The sequence below is a fragment of the Cupressus sempervirens genome, chromosome 6 (assembly GCF_028749045.1).
Source record: "Cupressus sempervirens isolate cs-2001-9-10 chromosome 6, ASM2874904v1, whole genome shotgun sequence".
NCBI lineage: Eukaryota > Viridiplantae > Streptophyta > Pinopsida > Cupressales > Cupressaceae > Cupressus > Cupressus sempervirens.
In genome coordinates this window covers 487778604-487798182 of record NC_143123.1, presented here as the reverse complement: position 1 = coordinate 487798182, position 19579 = coordinate 487778604, and the positions used below count along the sequence as shown (strand labels likewise).

Below are 19579 nucleotides of genomic sequence, written 5' to 3'. Positions count from 1 at the left end.
ATCTAGGACGTTATCTAACTGGGTTTGATTTTCAGCTATTGTATGACACTCATCTTCATTAAATGCAAGCAGATTTGCATTGACAACACTAGGTGTATAAGATTCTATATGATTTTTTGCAAGCAACTCAGATTTAATGGTTACTTTAGTGCCATATCTAGTCCTAAAAAGCATATGAGACCAATCAGATGATAAATAACCACCGATCTTTGCTGTGAAATCCCTAGACAAGCAGATAGAAAAATACGGGGGTAACTCTATGACATATATATCCTGCTGAATGGAAAAATTAGGATAGGCATGAAGGGTGACACTTGCATCTTTAATCATGCCTATAGTACCTACAGACATCCCATCAAGTTGAACATCACCTTTTTCAATAGGCTAGTATTTTAGTCCTAACGGGTCAGCGATCTTTTTTGGCATGACGAAGCTTGTAGCTCCACTATCTACCATACAATTATGGACTAACTTATCACCAATGATTAAGGAAAGATAAAACGGAGGTGGTTTTATTACCTTATTTGATTCCTTGGCAGTTTTCTCGTTGTCATCCTTCTTTTCATCAACGTTCGTTAACACCGCCTTTGTTGGTTCATTCATCACCTTTGTGGGATTTGCTTCATCTAAAAGGGCCTTTTGTAGAATATCCGTTTGAACAAGAATAGCCAAAGTCTCCCACATTGGCATAGAAACGTTCATCTTCTTCATATTCTCCACTATATTGAATGGCACAGCAAAGTGTGATTTCTGATGTATCTTAGTAGCAGCATGATCTGTTGGTTTGTGAATGGTTTCCTTGGTGACAGGGACGTGAGTGTCTCCCACCATGTTTGTAGCACTTGATGATGGCTCAACTGTATCAGTAGCTTTACCCTTGTTTGTTGTTTGGTCTTCTTCAAGAGCTCTTTTCTTAGCCCAGGTATTTGCTGATATTGATGAGTCATTATTGACTACGCAAAACTCATCTCTTTGCCAGTTGAGGAAAGTAGTCTCAGGAGTCGGTACATCACGCTGTTGTTCAAGTGCATCATTTGTGACATTTTTCTATCCCACTACTGTATTTTGCACCATTAATGCCTGATTTATAACTCCATTTGTGCATGTAGCGTAATTGTGAGGTTCATTACAGGGATAACACCACTCAAAGTCCGCTGCAAGATTATATTGAATGGGCACTATGTCTCTAACTGGATTAGTTGAATTGAGGGGAACTGGATTATATGGATGGAAAGGCCTTTGATAAATATTTTGCCTGTAGCCCATTGCATTACCTTGAAATGGTGGCCTATTTCCTTGAGGTTGGCCTTGATTCTGCTGCTGATAAGGCAGATTTATAGCTGGAGTTTGTTGTTGGTAAGACAGCCTAGGCTGATATTGTTGCTTTTTAAGATTAACCAGCTCATTACTAAAGGTTTGCATCATATTTTCAATTTTGAGCTGACTATTCTTAATCTCTTGCAGCTCTGGAGAAGGACCTATGGTATTTGAAGGACCTGCCATGGTAATTTCTTGGCCAGGAATAGCAGGTAATGGGTTAAATGGCAGAATTACCAATGGTATATTTGATTGAATATCTAGAAAAATGGGCATTGGAGGCCTAGGGGCTATCTTACTAGCCTGGGTAAGACTATTTTCAGCTCTAATGGCTATATCATAAGCTTGAGGTAGCAAAACACCTCCCATAGATTGAATCATTACTGAAATATCGCTATTTAAGCTTCTTAAATGAAACTAGTTTTTTTCCATGTGCTATGGACATGTGAAGAGAAATACTTCTTGTAAGTGCATTGAGCATTGACAAGGTAATCTGATTTCACTTTGTAGATTGCTACCTTTGATATAAATGAAACTCGTGAATCACCTATATAAGAAAGTCTCACAAAAACCATAGAATCTTGAGTTTCACAAGAAAGTTGATCCCCATCCCTTTCAGTTTTTACATTTTTAATCCTCAGTGATCAACACATTTTAACTGCTCCAGTTGTGCTCGCAACAGTTATATTAGCTTCCATGCATTTATAAGAGACCGCCCACATTTTGCAAATCTTTAGATTATTTATTACTTTTTGCGGTTATGAAATATATGTTGGAAGTTTGTGTTTGAGTGCAATCCTCATTTTTTCTCTCCACAAAAATTGTTCACCACCATATAAATTTTTTGAAAGTGTGTTGGTGCTGTTTTGAGTATGCTGTAAACAATCAGCCTGGAATTTTTTACAATATCCAATAATATGTACCAAATTTGGATGATACACTCGAGATAATAATTCTGCTTGATACTTAAATTTTCTTTCTGCACAAAGTTTCTTTTGAACCATAACTATGAACCTTCTGACTACAATCTCTGTGCCATCAAATAAGATACCTTTGTAAATGAAAGAGGTAGAGCCCTTACCCACAAGATTATTGAATCTTTCATAGAATGCTTCTATTTCACTGTAGGTGAAGGGTTATACTCTATATTTCTTAGTTTCTTTATAGTCTAACGACTTCTCTTCTTTTTCTTATACAGTACAACACTTCAATAATATGATGAATGCACAGTTTTGTTCACCAATCTTAAACTTTAAATGTGCATTCTTCTTTCAGCTTTTATTTCATGTGTTACAGATCCAAATTTTGTAATCAACATTGTGATGGCAATCATTAATTAGTTGATGTAATCCTGTAGCATTTTGTTCTGTGAGGTTTGAGCACGGGCTTGTGACACTCACAATGACTTTTATTTCTTTCTTCTTTCTAGTCTTTCGTAATGAGATACATCAACAGAGAAAATGTGTAGTTGTAGAGATAAGTACTCATTGCTTAGATCCTTCGGGATCTAACATCAGTTGCTTCCATGTTTTTGCAGATGTTGAAGATCATGTGAAGCTTGGAGCTGGATTCTGCTATGCCAAGGAAAGAGTGCATAACCAGTCAAAGCAACAGGCAATGACTGGTTATCTCTACTCTTTATTTCTTTCATTCATATGTATTTGCTCATGTATTTACTCATGAAAGAAATTTAATACAGTGAGCTATACTCACGGCTTGTGTGAGATCATTTCTTTTCAGCATATCATTTCATTTCATTATTTGAAAACGTCAATGTATATTTGAAAATAAATAAATACAAGGATATTTCTATTATTTGAATGAAATGAAAAGCACTTTTGTATTTTTACTACATGTATACTTAAAATTTTGCACATGTGCAAAATTTTAGTAACATTTTTGGTGACTTATGTTGTATGTTTTCTTGCTTGACATTTGACTAGTGATTAAATTATCCTTGTTCTTTGGGCATAGAGTCTGATTATGCAATCCTAGCACCTAAACCTGACACAAAGCGACTTCTAAAGTTGCTGGTTCAATTTTGCATGTATGTTCGTCAATTTAATAAGACTAAAAATTCTTATTAAATTAATGGGTATGCAGGGTCAAAACTCAAGTATCAACTTTAGAAGTTGCACCATCATAGTCGACCATTTGGCAGCGTATGTGTAGATGTATGGACTTGAATGAATGCATGTATGCAACGTATGCATGCATATGCAGATATGTATGGCGGACAACTAGACATATTTTAGTGTCAGTGATATGTATGTGTGTATGTGTGCGTGTGTTGGATATGTGCATACATTTAAGCACACATATCTATGCATGCACAAATGAAATGAACGAGTATGACTGCAAAACAACATAAACCAGCAACTAAACTAACCTAAACTACCAAACCAAAACAAAATAGAAAACAAAACTAAACTAAAAATGCAGACGCACTTATTGAAAATAGGGAAAACTAACCTATTATATACAAGGTAGGACTAAAACTCATACCTCAAAGCATGGTTTGAGGTGGATCCCATTCACAGGGATCAATAGTATGTCTCCTTCCATGGTAGCCAGCTGGTAGGCATTATGTTGTTTACACTCAGCAATCTGAAATAGTCCAGCCCACATGTGATCAAATTTATTGTGCTGGCCTGGCCTACTCTTCAAAACATCCCACTTCAGTACCATGTCACCAACATGGAACTCCCGAGCTCAAGCTCTTCTATCAAAGCTCTTCTTGATCTACATTTGCTAATACCCCATGGTTTCCATGGCTTTTTTCCTTGTTTCCTCCAACTCCATCAACTAGGTGCATCGCACTAAAATAGGGTCACCTTCATCAAACAAAACCAACTGTGTAGTAAGGTCAAGTGCGGGTAATTCTGTCTCAATGGATAATCTGGCTTCTTTCCCATACACCAGCCTATAAGGTGAGTTTCTAATAACTTGCTTTGGAGTAATCCTGTCAACCCATAAGGCAGCTTTCATATTTGAATGCCAATCTCTTTTATTCTCTTGCAAGTTGCATTTGATAATCCTTATAAGATTCTTGTTTGAAGATTCAGCCAATCCATTACCCTGTGGGTAATAATTTGAGCTAGTGCTCAGATAAATCCCATGATTAAAGGCCCAATCAGTGACTTTCATTCCAATGAAAGCAAGTGCATTATCAAAAATAATGGAATTACGTACTCCAAACCTGTTCACAATATCATCATAAAAATTCAGCACTGTTGTCTCATTTGCATCCTTTAACGTTGTTGCTTCAGTCCAACGTGTGAAATAATCAATGGCTGTAATAATCCACTTATGACCTGCACTGGATGAAGGGCTAATGGGCCCTATAAAATCAACTCCCCATTTCTGAAAGGGTTGTTCTGTTTTAATTGGCTGCAAAGGCAAAGTTGGCCTATGATCTATGACCCCCTTTGACCCATTAAATGATGACATATGTCCCTAGGGGTCCTAGGACCCCTAGGGACATATTCGAATCATTCATATGGGTCAAAGGGGGTCATAGGGTGACCTATGACCCCCTTTGACCCATTAAACGATGACATATGTCCCTAGGGGTCCTAGGACCCATAGGGACATATTCGAATCGTGCATATGGGTCAAAGGGGGTCATAGGGTGACCTCTGACCCCCTTTGACCCATTAAACGATGACATATGTCCCTAGTGGTCCTAGGACCCTTAGGGACATATTCAAATCATTCATATGGGTCAAAGGGGGTCATAGGGTGACCTATGACCCCCTTTGACCCATTAAACAATGGCATATGTCCCTAGAGGTCCTAGGACCCCTAGGGACATATTCGAATCATTCATATGGGTCAAAGGGGGTCATAGGGTGACCTATGACCCCCTTTGACCCATTAAATGACGGTGTATGTCCCTAGGGGTCCTAGGACCCATAGGGACATATTCGAATCGTGCATATGGGTCAAAGGGGGTCATAGGGTGACCTCTGACCCCCTTTGACCCATTAAACGATGACATATGTCCCTAGTGGTTCTAGGACCCCTAGGGATATATTCAAATCATTCATATGGGTCAAAGGGGGTAATAGGGTGACCTGTGACCCCCTTTGACCCATTAAACAATGACATATGTCCCTAGGGGTCCTAGGACCCCTAGGGACATATTCGAATGGGCCATATGGGTCAAAGGGGGTCATAGCGTGACCTATGACCCCCTTTGACCCATTAAACAATGACATATGTCTCTAGGGGTCCTAGGACCCCTAGGGACATATTTGAATCATTCATATGGGTCAAAGGGGTTCATAGGGTGCCTCATGACCCCCTTTGACCCATTAAACAATGACATATGTCCCTAGGGGTCCTAGGACCCATAGGGACATATTTGAATTGTTTGTATGTATATGGGTTAATAAATGAAAGGATATATATATACTATTTATACTATTTTATGATAATAATAATTATATATATATATACTATTTATATTATTTTATAATAATAATAACAATAATATAAATAAACATTAAATATTAATATTATTATATCTATAGTAATAATAATAATACTATTATAGCTATAATAATAATATATATATATTAATACTATATTGTAGCATAATAATAATAATATAAATAAACACTAAATATTTACACTATTATATCTATAGTAGTAATATTAATACTATTATGGGTATAATAATAATATTGATACTATAGCTATATTAATACTATATATTAATATTACTATATATTAATACTATTGATACTTTATATTAATACTATTGTACTATTAATACTATTATATATTAATACTACTATACTATTAGCTTAGTAATAAACCAAAGTCGGTTTCCCTCCAATGATTTTCATAATATTAATATAATTATGGCAAAGGAGGGAAATTATAGCAAGTTTTCCCCCCAAAAATTCACTTTACAAAATCGGATATCCGATCTAGGATCTGATATCCGATCCTAAATTGGATATTCGATTTTACTGGCACCAATTCTCAATATTTCCCTATCCCTGCAAACTCGACAACATCACTTTTTCACTTCTTTTTTTACGGGTTCTGCAAAAAGTCGCATTTTGGGGACCAACCAATCAAAAAAAAATTGAAAATATAACCTTAGGTGTTCGAATTTGTCATATGAATGGGAAGCAGTAGTTGTCGAAAGGATAAATGCAAAAGGAAGATATCCAATGACGACATTGCGGCATATAGGGAAATGGACAAAATGGAACACCGAAGAAAAAAATAAGGTATGCTAAATATCACTCAAGTTGACGATGAATTAATCGAAGGTGAAATCATAGAGTCAGATAATGAATATGTACAATTGGGGAATGAAAATGTACCTATTGAAAACGATAATGCCAAAATTGAAAATTTGGAGAATAAAAATTTTGAAGAAGAAATGCCACCAAGTCATAATCCAAATTGCATAATTGACCATGTCGAAGATGACAATGCACAGGAACCTAATGCACAAGAACCTTACATATCTCCTAATTAGAATCGACATGAAGGTTCTAAAACACCAAAATGGATAATTGAAATTGATGAAATGATTATTACTAGTTTGGAAGGAAAAAAATTAGAAAGAACCATTTGGTTATGGGCTTCAAGACTATATCAGATGTTTTTTGGCAACAAGACAATACATGGACCATTTGGACACGACAACTAGCTTGTTTTTGTCGTACTTGTTTTCAGTGTGATTGGGATCACTGTGAGTCAAGTGAGTGGGTGGACACATGGGCTCCACATTATCTCACTCCATTTTCTATCATACCCTCTATCAAAAATTATGACATGGAAAGTTCACTTGAGCATAACCATCTATCAGATCTACTTTAGCCAGGACATGTCTTTGCATTGGTTGCACCACAGGGGAATGATGAGAAATTTGATTATTGGTTAGCACATTGTGTAAGAGGCAAACAAAAACTTGCACAACCGATCACAGATGATGATGGATTCACATATCCTATTGGTTCAGTGGTTGTTGCTGGAACATGGCTGTGGACATACATGCTTAGAAGGAACAAAATTCCTGCATTCGAAGACTATCAGAAGCACAAAGTAATTCTCATATATTCGCATCTTATTATAGCAACAAATGTAAAGTTATTGAAGCATCAAGGAAGACCAAAAGTAAAAGAAATTTTTACTATTGCTAATGTTGATCATGAAGCCCTATTGGAGACCCTAAAACAAAGAGAGGACCCTATTGGAATACTCAACTAGTTATATATACTTCTTATGTTATTTTCTTCATAATGATTTAATGAATTGATTATTATCTTGTTTAATACAATAAGTTACTAATTTTTTTATGATATTGGAATGTAGGTACATCATGAAGAGTTGGAGGGGGGTGGTATTGGGGAGAATTTCTAAAATTTATGATGTATTATGATGTAAAATGTGTACTTTTTTTGTATATGGTTTTTGTATTTTGGTAGGTTCTTTGTAAGGAATTATAAGAGGAAGATATTGAACAAGTTCTTGCAAATCATATTTGCATGTGATACAAGGCTATAAGAACAATATTAAGAGCATTTATAACTATATGAAAGATAATTGCTTGCAGATATCTTATTAAAAATTTGGTTTTTTTTCTTATTTAACATAAAGCTGACATTATGATTATTAAAACTATTTTTATCAAACTAATCAAATAAGAAAAATATAGAAAGTACGGATGAACAATTAGAATACTTGATTTCTTCCATTTTGCAACCAATCATAGCACTTGAAAGTATAAAGAGTCATAATATTGTATAATGCTTTGAAAGACTTTCATATTGAAAAGTTGTATGAAGCACATTTGGGATAAGCCATGAAATTCATGAAAGAAGATAGCATATAGGATAAGCAATTAAAGCCAATAAGCAAGATAGCATATGCATAATGACATGATATGAAGTTGGATATGAAGGCTACGAGTGAATGAGAAAGTAAAATAGGGAATCTCATGGATAAGATAATGGTTTTCACCAAGGCACATTTTTTATCTTCTTTTCTATTTTTATTTTTATTTTTAGATATAGGTCAACTATTTTCAAGTTAGATAGTGTTCCTAAAGGAAAGATAAGTTATGATAACCCAAGACCATAGATAAGTATGCTCAATGATGTTGATAGGGTGAAGGAAGTGAGATGATAGTAGGATAAGAGTTCATTCCTTGGAAGGATCGTATGAGTATGGATAGTAGGTAAGTGTAGCTTTGAAAACATTGCATAAGGGTAGGTGACAAAGTGGGGAAGATCAACATTTACACACACCTTGGAGGGTTTCCAAATGATGGAGGAATCATGGAGGAAATGGATCAAGGTTTAGATGTATGAGCTGGTAGGACAATGTTAGAAGAAGATTGAGTGGAATATTTGTAAGCTTTTGAGAAAGATGTTTGGAAGAAAATGGAGTGGAAGCCTTTGGAATATTGAATGTCAACTTAGATTTATGTTCAATATTAAATTCTTTCAAGAGAGACTTTGGAATCCATATAGCTTTAGATTTTCCTTTGGATACTTTATAACACATTTCTTCAATAATGGGTTTAGGAACCCATATTTTCTTTGATTTCACTTTTTGAATAGTAAACCTTTGTGGTATCTTCAATATATTTTCGTTATGTCCATTCACATGTTGATTAGATGAGACATAATGATCTCTATTTTTTAATGTATTGTTTTATTTCTTGTGTTGAACATCCAAATTGCTTCCAAAAGATTTTGGACTTATGGATGAATAAGGCTGATATGACTGGTTTAGATGGTTGAGTGGACAGTTATTTTCTAGGATGAATGTCTTGTTGATCTTGAGGTACATTAGGAGAGCTAGAAGTAGAAAGTGTAGGAGAAGGTTTGAAGACTTTAGATTAGATGGATAAGGACCAAGGATAGAATTACGAAATGCAAAGGGATAGTGACTAGGGATTTCAACATCTTTAGAGTGAGTAGCATGACCAAAGTCATCAATAGACTCATGAGTACCTTTTATAGGAGAAAGACCTTTGATAGGAGTGTTTGAATCTTGAGCATAGTTTTGAAGTGGATATGGAGAAGTAGAACATGAGGGGACACTTTGATCTTGACATCTTTCTTTATATAGCATAGAAAGATCACTTTTCCCATAAGTTTTAGTAACCTCAATAGAGGTAGTGGAAATGGTATCCTCATCATATGTAGGAGGTGGGTAACACACAGGATATAGAAAGGTGAAATTTTGGATGAGATGAAAAGGTGTTTGATCTTGATCTTTATTTATATATTTTTCTTTTTGAGAGTCATCTTGATATGGAGCACCTTCTAAGGAAAAGGGAAAATGTGAGGTGTGCATGATAGAATCTTAAAGCAATAATGTAGGATTAGCTAAAGTGGGCATAGTAATCATAGTATTGCATGAATGTTGAGGATCTTTAGTCTTAGTAGCATGGAAAAGGTTTGCAGACAAGTGAAGGTTAGCTTGATTTTCTTTTAGTTGTAGCCCTTGAGGGTACGCATGGTCTATATGGAAAGAATTAGGTTCTTTGTTTGGTGGAGGCATTTTCGAAAGCTTTGACACTTTAGGAGGTTAATTAGTGTTATAAGAAGTGAAGGTGTCAAGGAAATCATCACTTGACATAGGTTCATCAGCATGATCTTGTGACACATGAGTCATTAGAGGTATCAACAATCCCATCATAAATGAGATCTTGGATTTTATGCTTCAACACTATGGAATCTTTAGTTTTATGAAATTTTCTTCCATGGAAATGGCAATAATGATAATTTCTCCACCATGGAGGTTTGATTTTTGGTTCATAAGGTCTAGAGTTGTCTAGTAATGTGATGGATTCATTATCAAGAAGTGTTTGCAAGATGTTATCATGAGAATCTTCCAATGGAGTAAAAGTTCTCTCAAAAAATTCTCCATGATAATTTTGTTGTTTCTTAAGTGAATAGAATGCATCCATTTCTTCATCACTATCTTGGTCAAAGATAGGTCCATAATGAAAGTTTGGCATAGGCTCAAAGGAGGTATCACTTGCTTGTTCTCTAAAGAGGTCTTTAGATCTAGAAGATGAAGACATTTGATGTCTTGGCGTAGAATATGTAGACCTTGAAGAAGATGACCCGTGTGTATGTAAAGGTCTTAAGGGAGATTAATTTAAGAATGCAATATTCTCCTCTAACCTTTTCTCAAGTTTAGAATTGATTTCTATCATGTGCTTAGAGAGATGAAGGTAAGAAAGATTATTTGTCTCTTCTAGCTCTTTGCATTGAACATATAGATCTTGAAACTCTTTATTGGCATGGAGGATATCATGATCATCTAGATTTGGTTGAGGTTTGGTAGCACAAGGTTTGAATACCATAGTGGTAGATAGATAATAAAGCATGAAGGAGACTAGAGGAAGCTAATAAGGTGACACAAGATAACTTGATGTCCAAACTAGAGAGGTAGAGTCTTCACATGTCAAAGAGAGGTAGAAATGAATGAGTGACTTGTCAAACAAATTGTCCAAGTAGGTTACAACACTCGTGACTCAAGTCAAGAGCTACAAAAAAATCCCAAATAGCAATTAGATAAAGAAAGAGAGATGACAAGTGAACAAATTTAAGTGTAGTCAATAGATCAAGGAAACCATTTAGTGAAAGAAATTCTTAGTATGCATATCATAGACCATGAAGTTAAAAAATACCAATAGCTCTAAGACCAAAGAGCCATTTTAAGCATGTTCAAGCACTAGAGACATAGAAAATCAAAGTCAATTAATGAAACTCCCCTTAGCAAAAAATGCAAACAAATATTTGCACTTGACGTTTTGACTTGGTTGAAAAAGTTTGACAATAATTGATAATATTGCAAGCTTGATGTTCAAAAGCAATTTTTTTTCAAGAAAGATAGTGACACGTGGAGTAGTCTTCAAACAATCAAGCAAGGCACAAAGCAACCTTTCATGATACAAGTCAAAGGGGTCAACCTTTCTTGATAACTTTTCAAAATCTAACTCCTAACGGCTACAAGTTAGTGCCATTAGCTCCGAGTGGGTGGGTGAACCATAGTGACACCCTTGTTCCAACCATGGAGACCTTCTATCATCTGTGGCCACCCTGTACCGAGGAGTCCCCAAGGTTCTCTAAGTGCATTTTGAGGTCGATCTTCTGAGGGTCATAACTCAGAGCTTGTGAGGGCTATCGATAAACTATCAAATGCTACAGGACGCTGATGTTGAGGTCTAAAATAACCTATCTTGTTTTTGAGAGATCACATTCTATTTGGATTTGGCACAGCGATCTCGCTCGATGCCAAAACTCGCAGTGTGCCTCAGTTCATAGGTGCACCACAGCGTAACTTTGAAACTGCTGATCTTGGCATCAAATCGTCAGTGCCATTAGCTCTGGATGGGCGGGTGAACCCTAGCCACACCCTTTTTCCAGCCACGGAGACCATTCATCATTTGCGGCCACCCCATACTGAGGAGTCTCCAAGGTGCTCTAAGTGCATTTTGAGGTCGATCTTTCGAGGGTCATAACTCAAAGCTCATGAGGGCTATTGATAAACTATCAAATGCTACAGGAAGATGATACTGAGGCCTAAAATAACATATCTCATTTTTGAGAGATCACATTCTGTTTGGATTCGGCACAGTGATCTCGCTCGATGCCAAAACTTGTAGTGTGCCTCAGTTCATAGGTGCACCACAGCGTAACTTTGAAACCGCTGATCTTGGCATCAAATCGTCAGTGCCATTAGCTCCAAATGGGTGGGTGAAGCCTAGTCGCACCCTTTTTTCAGCCACAGAGACCATCCATCATTTGCGGCCACCCCGTACCGAGGAGTCTCCAAGGTGCTCTAAGTGCATTTTGAGGTCAATCTTTCGAGGGTCATAACTCAGAGCTCATGAGGGCTATTGATGAATTGTCAAATGCTACAGGATGGTGATACTAAGGCCTAAAATAACCTATCTCATTTTTGAGAGATCACATTCCGTTTGGATTCAGTACAGCGATCTCGCTCGATGCCAAAACTCGCAATGTGCCTCAGTTCATAGGTGCACCATAGCGTAACTTTGAAACCGCTGATCTTGGCATTGAATCATCAGTGCCATTAGCTTCGGATGGGCGGTTGAACCCTAGTCACACCCTTATTCTGGCCACAGAGACCATCCATCATTTGCAGCCACCCTGTATCGAGGAGTCTCCAAGGTGCTCTAAGTGCATTTTGAGGTCGATCTTTCGAGGGTCATAACTCAGAGCTTGTGAGGGCTATCAATGAACTATCAAATGCTACAGGATGGTGATACTAAGGTCTAAAATAACCCATCTCATTTTTGAGAGATCACATTCTATTTGGATTCAGCACAGCGATCTCGCTCGATGCCAAAACTCGCAGTGTGCCTTAGTTCATAGGTGCACAACAGTGTAACTTTGAAACTGCTGATCTTGGCATCGAATCGTCAGTGCCATTAGCTCTGGATGGGTGGGTGAACCCCAGTCACACCCTTTTTCTAGCCATGAAGACCATCCATCATTTGCGGCCACCCCATACCAAGGAGTCTCCAAGGTGCTCTAAGTGCATTTTGAGGTCGATCCTTCGAGGGTCATAACTCAGAGCTCGTGAGGGCTATCAATGAACTGTTAGAGGAGACAAGTTTGTAAGAAGTAGTGGCTTAGCATTTTTGCTAAAATAAGTTAGTGAGAAGGCTTTATTAGAGGGTCTTGGCCAAACTAGTGGGGTGTTTGCCCACTCTCTAATTTTAGAGATAGTTAGGTTTTAGAGGGAGATTAGGGGAGCTCTACTACAACTATCCTTACCCTAGCTTGGACCAAGGTTGGTATCTCAAACTTGCTTCTTTTCCATTTCTTTCTTTTAGCATGGTTAAGAAAATATGCAAGTGTGGATTTTATCAATGGAGTATGCATTGCATTGCATTGTGGAGTAGCATTCATGTGAGTGCTTGAATGGTGTTCATTCCATGTAGATTAGTGTGACACCATTGTGCATCTTATTGTATTGTGTGGAGTATTGTGAGTATGAGGTTTGGATTTTGTCTATTTCCTTGTTGTATTATGGGTGTTGATATTGTGTTGTGAAAATGTGATGTGCTCTTGAAAATTTCTTGTTTTATTTCTACTTGGTTTTGTTTTCTTGTTTTGTGCTTGAGTATTGTTATGGGCATGGGACTTACACTCACCCTTGTGGGAAGGGAAGAGAAGTCCAAGGTGAAGGGCTTAAGTTGGGTTCGAAAAATGTATTGAGAACCTTGGAGTATGGGCTCCATTGTATGCCATAACATTTCATATCTTGCTGGGGGTGATAAGGAAAGTATGGTGTAGAAAGGAAGTTTGAGGAGTTATAGTTGATGGTAGTGGGTTTGGAGGAGGAAATGTGGAGGCCCCAAGAGGGCATTAAATTTTTGATTTATGATAGCCCCGAAAGGGCATGAAATTTTCTGAATTATGATAGCCCCGAGAGGGCATGAAAATTGTTTATTGTAGATATGGTTTGGTATGGCAAGTCTCCATTTTAGAACACACCTTCACCCTATATTTATGGTTCCATATGTGAAGCCATTGTGAAATAGCCTTGGGGGGGAATTTTTCAAGTTTGAAATGTAATGTTTATGCATTGAAAGATTGTATTTGTATCCCAATTTGAGCCTTTTTCCCTAGTGCGGGGGTGGTATCTTTGAGGTCTATGGTTGGGTGGAAAGCACCCATGGTCCTTTTTTTTTTGTGTGTTGCATATGCAGACTTGTGTCCAAGGGAGCAATGGAAATGGCTTGGAATGATCATCTTGCAGATTGATGTTGGATGAGAAAACTTGACATTGTGCCCTCATTTGTGGAGGATTCACCAGCTTGTTCATGTTCTCAATGATCATGTTGGCAATGTTCATGCTACTCATTGTCCATATCTTTCAATGTTCATGTTCCTTATGATTTTGAAAATTCCCTTATGTTGCCCCATTGTGATGGAAAGAGATTGTATCATTGTTACCTAATGTACGTGTAGAGGAAATAATTGATAAGGTTGTATATGCATGTTTCATTTGGAGTTTATGTTGTTATGAAAGCATTGGTATGAGTCACATATTTGCTTTGACATCATTGTTATCATTTGAAAATGTGAAAGAAAGTTTTCTCCTTGTCGTATTGTAAATGACTAATTGATAATAACAATCCATAGATGTTATGTGATACCATTGATTGTATAAATTTAAAACTTAGTAGATTGCTTACAATCTTGTTGTGCACTCAATAATTTGGAAGGAAAATTTTATATTCATATCACATGCATGGATAACATTGATTTTAATTACCAATCTTAATGCAATTCTAAGCAAGGAAATCATCAAATTAATTTCATGATATAACAAAATGAAGTTTGTTGTAAGAGAAGACATAATAAAATCTATGAGATAGATTGTTGTAGGCATGCATTTTCCTCTCTAGAAAATGTATGGTAAAGGCAAATAAATCCCTTCCTTAATACAAAGCAATAAAATATTAAAGAATATTCCCAAATTCTAGACTGCTATCCAATAAAAATAAAAATAATAATAGCATATAGAGTCTAATGAGTGTCCTAGACTAATATATTTCCTAAGTGACAAAATGGTACATATTACAATCTTGTGACCTCTAAGTCACATCCAACACTCAAATACTAAATTAGTAATTAAATAAATAAAGGCATATTAGTGTGCATGTTAGATAATATGACAAATTTAAATAAAATAAAAGCCAAGATTGATCTTGACCGCCCTTCTATAGTAGCCCCCAACATTTCCTAAGCCATCATAATGCAAAAAGTTTTCTCCACTCCCCAAGGCGTATTGTTAAATCTGACATTCATTCTGACATGTCATGTCAAAACTTTTATCCTTGAGCTTGCCTTCTTGAAAAGGGGTTTCATCCCCATTAATATACTTGGGTGCATAGGAGAAAGGGTTTATGTCACATCCTTGTCTTATGCACTAGTCATCCCCTCCTTGCAGTAGTGGTCACGTGTTCCCAAGCATAGGTAGTCGACTTGAAATTAAGGGGGAGTGGGATAGCAATCCCAAGGGATTTGTAATTAGGAGAATGTCAAGTTGACATTTAATATGACTTGTTCACATTAGGATTATTGATTGGAGGGATGGGAAGAAGATGTCCTAAGGCTTGGATTAGTCAAAATTCTGCACATGACCCACGGGAGACCTTGTGGGGACCACGTGTAGGAAGAAATGTGGCCTTTGTAAGAGTTAGGGAATGATGAGGATTTAAGATAGATAGGAGATTCACCCTTTATATTTTTTTTTTTTTTATTATATAATTATTTAATCATTTCAAGTCTTGAATAGAGGATAATGACACTTAGTGTATTTGACCTTAGTTTAAGGGTAATGTTTATATCAAGGGGCTCATTTAGAAACATGTAACAATTAAACCATATGGTAATGGAAAAGATCAATATAGGAAAATAAATTAAATGAAATAAATAAGTTTACGAGAATGCATATATAATTGAACATGATGTTAAGTACGGAGGGTTTAATTAAATTAGTGTTAAGACTGTAAATTAGGATAGTTGGATGTACATATAATAGGGTTAATATGAAGTAAGTTTTCGGGATGATGGGATTGGAGAATCAAGGATAAGGATGGATGGTGGATTAAAATAATAACTCAAATCTAGTTTTATCTAGTCAATAAAGCACATTGATAGATAAGAGTTACTAGATAGAATTGAATGTATGACAAACCTGTGTAGATGTTGGATTTAATGTCAAGTGAATTTTATATCTGGCTTGAGGGAATGTTAGTTAGATAATGAATGTTGTGGATTCGATTGAACATATTAGTAGAATATCAAAGTCGATAGAATATATATACCAATTTGAAAATGTAGTGTAGGAATAAAGCATTAGTTAGCTAGTATGTAATAAGGGTCAGTAGGCATGTCATTAGAGGTAGCTCGTCAGCTCATGTACCCTATGTATAATTAATGATAATATGATTCATGTACACCACATTTTACTATGTTAGTTGCATGAAATGATGAATACATATATGTTAGAATGACAAGGTATGTTATATACAAACCTTATTTATACGCTTGCACCTAATCCTTGCATAAACAATTCATCTAACAAATTTAAATTGACACACTCAATACGATGGTGTAGTAGGATGTGTTTAAATACAGATCGTGAATTATTATTGAGTTAAGTACTTTGAATTGGCCCTTAGACTTACTAAGAGTTCCTCATTTTATGTGCTTACTAATTCGTACTATGAAACTACTTTGAATCTTAACATGCTTTGATAATAATAATATTGATAGTGAGAAAGTGAGCTTATGGTGAATAATTAGATGTAATAATGTAAAAAGTAAATGTAATAGTATAGTAATTATAGTAATTAAAATAGTAAATGTAAAAGAATGGCAATGTAGCTAGATTAGTTAGTAGTTGATGAGCTAGATAGTTAGTAATTGTCTTTTGTTAGAGTGAGTTTAATTTATGTATTGAAATAGTAATTTTTGTGTTTAGGAAACTGTAGTGAGTGCTAGTTTGGTGAGGAAGCAATGTTGATAAAATGCATAAGGATGACTAAATAGAGTAAAGAGGGAGAAAATGACTCAGTATTGGTCCAATCTTCGAGAGGACCTGTAACCAATAAGATATGGATGCAAGCACATGATACACGTTTGGAACATAAAACAAATTGTTTATTCCATAATTTGTGTAACTAATGTGTTGAATGATGGATACTATCAATGCAAGTGGCCCCTTCTCCATCATGTAGACTTCGAAGCTACCTTTGGGGCATATCTTTTCTAATTTCCAATGGTTAGATCCGATATAGTGTGGTGGATAAGTGCACATTTTCTTATTTGACTAAGGGTGCTCATGTGATGAGTACTAAATCTAAATTCTCTAGATACGTGTGTTTAATCAATTAAGATATACTAAACTTCCACACCATATAGTAATTTTCACATTAATATATATTGTAATGATTAATGAATGTGTGTACATTGGTAATGAGGATAATAAGTAATTATGATCCCCTTCCCTTACATGCTAGAATCACGACCTAGTCCATATGATACAACCGACAGACCCTAATAGAATATTAGTATTAGAGGCTTGTTAGGAAATGAATTACCTCACTAATTTATGAGTGTTGTATCTTGAACTTTCTCGTTTGACTCGTGACACTAACTTGAACTAGACTATCATCCAATCTATTTGAAAACCACCTGTGACTAAAATGTTACAACCGGATGACACTATCCACATGAGTCTTGAACTCCTATTCAATGATAACCTTGTTTTACAATATGTAATTTCTTATGCGACTTCATAAGCTACAAAAGAAATAAAAAATTGTTGTATTTTTACTAGTAAAACTTAGGGCATGACACATGATCCACGATAAATTGAACAATACTAGATACTAAATTAATATGTATATCATTGTGCACATAAATGACAAAAATATATATCAAAATACATGTATCCATAGACAAAATTTTACACAAATATATATCAAAGATCATGTATCCATAGACAAAGTACTCAAATATATATCAAAATACATAGATCCATATACAAAATGTGGCTGATCATGCCATCAGAATGTGTATAATATCAATGTTTCTTTATACAATGTGGCATATGCCATCGCAAAATGTCTCATGATGCATCCTATGAAAACTATACTATCCTAGGGTGCCGGTGGATGATCAAAATGCAGCCTCTTCATGGCACTAGGTGGATCGGATGCCTCTTACATAAACAAAAAAGGAAAACCCAAAGTTAGACTACTAAATTTATATGATTCTATGTATCTAACATTGAATTACTCAAATGCATAATGATCTTTTCCATAATGGAGATTAATACTATCAAATTTTCATAATAAATACCTCTCTCGTCGACCTCCTGCGCTAGTCAGGAGTCCTCTCATATGCCCTCGACAATGTCGGTACCTCTCTGATTATGGGTTGTATATGTTCAAATACCTTTGTCAGATGAATCTACAATTTAAACTATAACATTATAATTCATAGCATGCTAAATTTATAACATATTTAATCATGAATTGAAACTACAACTTACTATTGTAGGCTCCTCCTCAGGAGTGAGTGGCTGCATCATCAAATCTACATAACTATCTCACCGGACCTCATGTGCACTAGGAGTCTCCTATGAGATACAAAATAGAAGTTGTTAATATCACGAAAATTAGTTTTGAATTTATTTATGAAGATAAGTGATGCAGGAGCATCCCATGCTCATCAGGGGAACATTGAAGATCCAAGGAATTACAGATGTCATGGAGCATCTCTTGAAGTCAATTGGGCAATCCTTGCACCAATTATGGCTCATGGAAGCATACAAAGTTATAATGTTGGACTCATATGTGGAAAAAAGTTGTAATTGGGCATGAGATAGGATTTTAGGATTTCATATGGTAGATGAGTCATTTGATAGGTTCATGTAGGTTTTCATGATCATATCTTGTCATTAGACAAGTCAAAACGTTCAATAAGCCCATTAAAAGCATAGTTTAATAGTTAGAAATTTGAATAGTAATAGTTATGTGTTTTTTGGAGGGAAACTCCATAATTTAAATTTTATAAAGAGTTAACAAATGAAACCAATTGGAGGTGGTTGAGGTGGTTACTAACCATCCCTTGGAACTTATAAATTGTGATTGTACGACCTGGAGGGTCAGATTTGTACGGATTGTCTCAGAAAATTGAATGAAAGTGCTTAGTTTTCAAGAGCAACTTGAAGAAACCTTTGTTTTGTAAGTGCTTTCTAATATTGGAATGAGTGGTAATATCATCTTATATATGTAAATTCATGGTGAATTCTGAAGGAGAAGTTCTAGAATTGAGTTTTGGGGTTTGAACAAGCAGGCCCTGGTTTTTAAGCCATTTTAAGGAGGGTTTTGAAGTTTGGGTGTTTAGGAGTGTGACCAAGACTTATAATCTTTAAAATCCTTTGATTTAGATCATTAATAGAGACTATTAAAAATTATTAAGTCAAATTGCAAGTTTGAAGGGTACTTGCTTTGTAAAAGTGGTCTAATTAGGCCTAATTCTGAGACAAACTGCCCTGTTCCGTACAATCTTTCAAAAGGAGTGATATCTAATTTTTGGATATTTTATAAAACTCAAAAAATGGTATCTTAAAAGATAGTTTATTTTCTTTTTTTTTTATAAATTTTGGCAAAAAAATCAAGAAAACAGGGTCTGCTGATCCAAAGAAGAGAATAGCCTAG

General features: G+C 35.7%; 1 protein-coding gene across 1 annotated transcript in view; it reads right to left on the bottom strand.

Moving 5' to 3' along the window:
* Positions 1-4122: 4122 nt before the first annotated feature.
* Positions 4123-19579, bottom strand: part of LOC149553161 (uncharacterized) — a 39094-nt gene continuing 23637 nt past the window's right edge. The window contains exon 2 of the mRNA XM_089790297.1: positions 4123-4680. Within this exon, the coding sequence (XP_089646423.1) occupies positions 4123-4680 (558 nt within the window). The remainder of the gene's footprint in view (positions 4681-19579) is intronic.